Source organism: Vigna unguiculata, chromosome 10, assembly GCF_004118075.2.
Source record: "Vigna unguiculata cultivar IT97K-499-35 chromosome 10, ASM411807v1, whole genome shotgun sequence".
In the NCBI taxonomy this organism is placed as follows: Eukaryota; Viridiplantae; Streptophyta; class Magnoliopsida; order Fabales; family Fabaceae; genus Vigna; species Vigna unguiculata.
In genome coordinates this window covers 16,046,290-16,052,149 of record NC_040288.1, presented here as the reverse complement: position 1 = coordinate 16,052,149, position 5,860 = coordinate 16,046,290, and the positions used below count along the sequence as shown (strand labels likewise).

At 32.7% G+C, this 5,860-nt stretch overlaps 1 protein-coding gene across 2 annotated transcripts; it reads right to left on the bottom strand.

Annotated features, from left to right (window-relative positions):
- Nucleotides 1-678: 678 nt before the first annotated feature.
- LOC114167572 lies at nucleotides 679-2,663 on the bottom strand. Of its 2 annotated transcripts, none has more exons than XM_028052671.1 (2): nucleotides 2,223-2,663; nucleotides 679-1,291 (listed from the first exon to the last, which is right to left on the bottom strand). In XM_028052671.1, the coding sequence occupies exons 1-2, from the start codon at nucleotides 2,656-2,658 to the stop codon at nucleotides 1,260-1,262; spliced, it is 468 nt and encodes a 155-aa protein (XP_027908472.1). In that variant the 5' UTR covers nucleotides 2,659-2,663; the 3' UTR covers nucleotides 679-1,259. The 2 variants fall into 2 exon arrangements, with proteins under 2 accessions (XP_027908472.1, XP_027908471.1); XM_028052670.1 differs by lacking the exon at nucleotides 679-1,291 and adding an exon at nucleotides 1,508-1,860.
- Nucleotides 2,664-5,860: the final 3,197 nt, after the last annotated feature.

Genomic DNA, 5,860 nt, shown 5'->3' with positions numbered 1-5,860 from the left:
CGCTCCATCCAAGTCAATAAATAAATTGAGCACGAGCCCTGTTTTTTTGGTGACCATAGCTTAAATAGATTTTAAAGAAAAGATCAAACACCAATGGTTTAGCTAAATTTAATACCCAGAATAAACGTCAAATTTCGTTTATGACCACTAATTAAATGAAATTAAAGTGAAATATCTTTTTAGTTATGATATATTATATATGAAGTATCACCTTCCTTTTATCAACGATTGATATTTGTTAATAAATATAATTATTATTTTATTCTAATTAAGAATTTTTTTTTCTATTTATAAACTTAAACTTGACAGAATTTGAAATCTTACTTAAAACAGTTTATTGTTAATAGACAAGAACTTGGAGACACAAAATGCAATGAATATATGTAAAAATAATACTTTTAAATTGAAATTATGGACGTATAAGAAAGAAAATAACTTCGAAATGTTAGATGGTTCAAACTTAAAGACATTCATACAACTTGAAACCACTTTGAAACATAAATACAAGAATGTAAAACAGTACGGAAGTTGTAAAATGGCAAAGAAATAAGTTGTCAAGGAAAATAAATAAACATGAAAAAAAAAAAACCGAATGGTAAATGAAAAGAAGGGAAAAGAAAAGAAGATGAAGAAGAGCAAGAATTAAATGTTGAAAACGTAAAGAGTAAACAATAAGTCATAAGTGAAGAAACTGGTATCTAAAATTAGGTAAAAACTTAAATATTGTTTTCTGAACCAATAACATTGTTGGATGTGCGATGTTGTGATTCTGAATATTAATGTAGTGTGTTTCAACAAAACATGCATATCACTGACTCCATTCATAGATCTTTTATTGTAAAAATCTAACTATATCAAGAAAATTTAAATAACTGTTACTATCCACATGACTGGGTCTCCTTTCAAATACTTTCATCAAAAACCTTCAGCTCTATCAGGTTACTGGAAAAGGAAATTAAACACGAGCAAACACAACATTTCTATTGGAAATTTTGTTATGGGTTGTGGTGTACATATAGATTTTTAAATATTGAAGAACCCATGATTAAACAATACAGCAACCGCAACCTTATTTATTGGAAATTAATGATGACTATCTAGAAAGATTCGTACCTGTGTCTTTGACAAAATAAAACAGCTGTTGTTTTTGAAAAATAGCTCCTATAATTTGGCTACTACTTCATACTGAAAACACATTCTTTGATCACATCTTCATGTGGTATTTTGAAGTTGACTATTGAATAACTCTCAATTTTACGTTAGGTATCTTCCTTGTTGCATGTCTTCATCCCTTCAGAACAAATCATACTCAAATCACATGCTTCATAACGTTTGTTAATAAATTTCAGTCAAAAATACAGAATATGAAAACAATATGCATTGAAGAAATTAGTCTAATTATGCAGCTAATGTAGCAGAATAAAACATGTAAATAATTCTCAACCTATAAACATGGCATATCATGTTTATAACCAACACATCTGACAGTATCACATACATAGAGATGTTAACCTTGATAGAATTCTTTTATAAATCTCACGAATGAAGCCACTTGGCAATTAACATTTCTTAATTAATGTGAGTTATACAAAAAATAAAAGATACTAGGAGGAGAAATCTTGGTAGCCGTAATTTGTGTTGGGGATAAGATTAACGCTCCATCCAAGTCAATAAATAAATTGAGCACGAGCCCTGTTTTTTTGGTGACCATAGCTTAAATAGATTTTAAATAAAAGATCAAACACCAATGGATGTTAATAAACGAGTCTACCATATAACCGTGAGCTAGCACTTGATTTTTTATTCACTTCTTCAAATAGTCACTTCTCAACCCAATCCATTTGTATCTGGAACAATGGACTAAAATATACATGATAAGACAAAAAAGAAAAAAATATTAAACTTGTTTGTAAAGTTTGCCAGGATTTTTTCAAATCCAACCCCAAAAACTGAGAATTGCAAGTGACAAGTGATCCGCAAGCACAAGCAACAACGGCGAACTATGTACAATATGAAGATGAAATGCAATCAACACAATATGCGAATGCCACTCAAGCTCGACAGAAATAAAGCCATTCATTCATTCAAGATATTTTGACAAGGTATAGAAATCACAAAAATGTTGCTCGCACAGAAAACCCTAATCATAAAATTGGCCACTCAAATCAAAAATAGGCAAGATTAAATTCAAAAACGCAGCAATACTTTGATGAATGTCATACCAGAAACAGAAAAGGAGTGGACTGAGGCGCAAATGCGAGCAATCGAACCAAATAACCCAATCGAGCAAATGCGAACGGCGGCAATCGTGGACTGAGGCGCAAATGAAGGTGCAAATGGAGGCGAAGGAAGGAGAAAGGAGAAAGAGGTGAAATGAAAGAGGGGAAACGAAGAGGAGAAAAGGAGAAAGGAGAAACGGAGAGCGAACGGAGAGGTGAGCGAACGGAGAGGTGAGCGAACGGAGAGGTGAGGGAACGTTCTGAGAGGTGAGTGAAGTGAAGTGAAAGGTGAGTGAAGTGAAGTGAACGCAGAGAGTGAACGAGAAGAGAGTGAAATGAGAAATGAGAGAGTCAAGTGAGGAGAAAGAAGAAAGACGCGAACGAGAAGAGAGTGAACGCAGAGAGTGAAGTGAGAGGGAAGTGATCTGGGTTCAGTCATTTGGGTCTCGTGATTTTGGAAACTTAAAAAATTTTTGGAAAGGTAAAAAAATATTAAATTGTTGAGTGGGAAAATGAAATAGAAAAGAGAGGGAACAAAGTTTTACAAAAAAAAAAGGAGGTATCGAGACAAAAGTAGGACAAGAAATAATTTCATAAAATTATAAAAATAATATTTTATATAAAGTGGCATTTCCAAATGACACAATTTTAAATATAATATGACAATGTAAAAGATGGTGGTTACAAACGCCATATTATACATGTACATTATGACTGTTATCAAACTGACGTATTATATTGCGAAAAGTGACAGTTTTAATTAACCGTCGTATTGAAAACATCGTTATATACATGATTTTTTGTAGTGAAAATAAAATAAAAGATGAAAAAGAAAAAGAAAAAAGGCAAGCTTTCACCAAGGAGTTACTTGCCTACAAAAAGAGTTTTTCAAAGAGGTGCAACATCACTCTTCATTCTCTTCCCAAACCAAGAGAGAAGAACAGAAACACAAGCAAGAAAGGGATAATGGCATTGCAAAGAAAAAGGGCATCTCCAAGTTTAGGGATGGAATCATTAAAGATGAAGAAAGTTCTCATCAATTCAAGTCATCCTACATTAACAAAGACTTCAAGAATTTGAGGTCATATTCTCTCCAACAAAAGGAGAATGATGAAGGCTTGATCTCTACCAATGATGATAGCTCATGGCACATGCTTAGAAGAAAGGGAGTTCCTTGATCCCTTCCTTTGCTTTTATTTTCTTTAGTTTAAAATTCCATTAAGTTGGCTTGGTTGACTATTTTTAAGTTGACTTGTTGACTTTGACTTTGGGTTGACTTGTTGACTCAAAAGATTAGTTTAACCTTAAACCAACATGCTAATAAATTCCTTAATTTGCTTTTGTAGGAATAAGAAAGGAGGAGGACCACATAGGAGACACTTGGCGTCCTAAGGAAGAGAGAGAGGAACAAGACTTTTTAGAAGCATCTAGAAAGGGGAGGCCCACATACCTTGGACACCAAGTCTTCTAGAAAGTTCTAGAACCCTCTTTTGGGAGCCTTGGCCATGAAGACTTGCCACCTAGATGGCTTGGACGAAAATTCACCCATGTGCACCCTAGGATGACCTACTTTCTAGAACATGGTAGGTTTCTTTTGTAATCCTTTAACTTAGTTGTTTTGCTAAGGGGCTCCTAGACTTGTCTATTTAAAATGACCTCTTACACTTGTACAAGGGTTGAACATTTTGGAGAAATTATATACTTTGTGTTTCAATCTTTTGTGAGAGCATTCCTCCTTAGGGAGTGGAGTTCTTTCAAGCCTTATCTTGCCTTGGCAAGTGGCAGCATACACCACTCATCTTCAAGGTTGCCATGGCTTCTTCTAGCCTAGCCTTGTAGTGGCGTGAATCCTCCATTCCTCCCCTTTCCCTTGTTTTTCATTTTATGTTTCTTTACTCTTCTTGGTTTATATTGTTTCTATTATATGTTTTTCCTTTTGGTTTCATACTCTTCATCAATCCATTCTCCTCCTCTCTAAATCCTTGGAAAGGAACCTTCACATCTAGATAGCTTGCTATCTTAATGTCCAGTGGGGATTTCCTTTGTTTTCTTAATCAATCATCACCATATTCATTAATCTTCTAAAAGGAACAAGATAATCCTACATCAACTTTATTACTTATATGATTTGGTACACTTGCCAATTTTATAATAAAAACTAACATAAATGACTTAGTCTATAGGAATCAAAAAAAAAAAATTCAATAATCCCCCTTAGTGTAGTATAAGGACTTGAGTATGAACCAAAGGAACTCTAAATTTAGTATCTAATTTGTGGAAGTTTGACCATGAAAACTAATATAAAAGATGGTGGAAATGTAAACTATACTAAGTAGTGTAGAATGATGAAAGAAACTCATGTAAAGAAACTAAAAATAGTGAAAATAGATGTGCTAAAACAGTGACAATTTTCATATTGGCAAATGATGAATGGAATCTTCAAATCAATGTGCAAAATGAGATTATAATGATGTAAAATGAGTAAGGGATGAGCAAAACATCATGGAAATATGAAGGGAATTAATTCCTATAACTACCCAAAACAGTGAAGAAACCTAAAATATAAAACTTTTTGTAAAAGAACATGTAAAGTCAAAGTAAGAATAATGGCGAAAAAAACTGAACAAAATTATCTAACTTTCTAAGTTTTAAGAATTCTGAAACAAAACTTGCATCAAATGATTAAACAGGTTTACCAACATTAAACTAGATTAAGAAACACAATAGCGATGCTAAACAAATTGTAAAACTGGAAAACATAAAATGGGTTGAAGGAATTAAAAAGGTAAAAATGGGTTTTTTCTGAAACTAAAGTCAAGACCGATTCAACCTTCACTCCGGACTACCAATGATTCATTATGAACTTTTGGATTACAGTGATCATTTTAGATTCCTTACACTTAATTCTTTATCAAAAAACCGAGTCTAGTAAAGTGTAAAGAGGAAAATCAAGTGATCATTCCTCAAGATTCGATTCTAATTCATAATTTGAAAATGGGTTTGTTGTATTATATGTAAAACTGTAAATTGGTAGAAAGTGTAAATGACTAAAAGTAAAGAAAAACAATAAAGCAAAGCAATAAAACTAGAAATTGATTTGGAATTTAGAATTCAAGATGGAACCTGATTCAGAATTACACAATACATTATTCATCACCCAATGATCATAACGACCATCAAATTTTGGTATTGTTTTGGTTGAACAAAAGAACACTTAGGTGCCATGTTTTGATCACATTTTTCTGTTGTAGTAAATTGGGACATGTGATTAATGAGTGCGGATCCTCAAATGAGAGAAATCAAGGGGTAGAGAAAATAATAACAGAAGAGAAGATAAGGATAAAACCATTATTGTGATTGTATTTCTCCGTGAAGCTATCATTATTAATAAAGAGGACTTGTTGATCTCACCAGCTAGTAATATGTATAGGTTATTGAATATGTTGTCCCATTCATACAAAGAGGGACATGTCTCTCATCTCATTGTACAACAACCATCAATGTCTAAATTTAATTATACAAAAACATATTTTGGAATAGGGACATGACATCATTTATGAACACAATATTATCTCCATGCAACTAAAGACACCAAACAACATCAAAACACAATATTACACACTTTTTTATTAATTAAACTT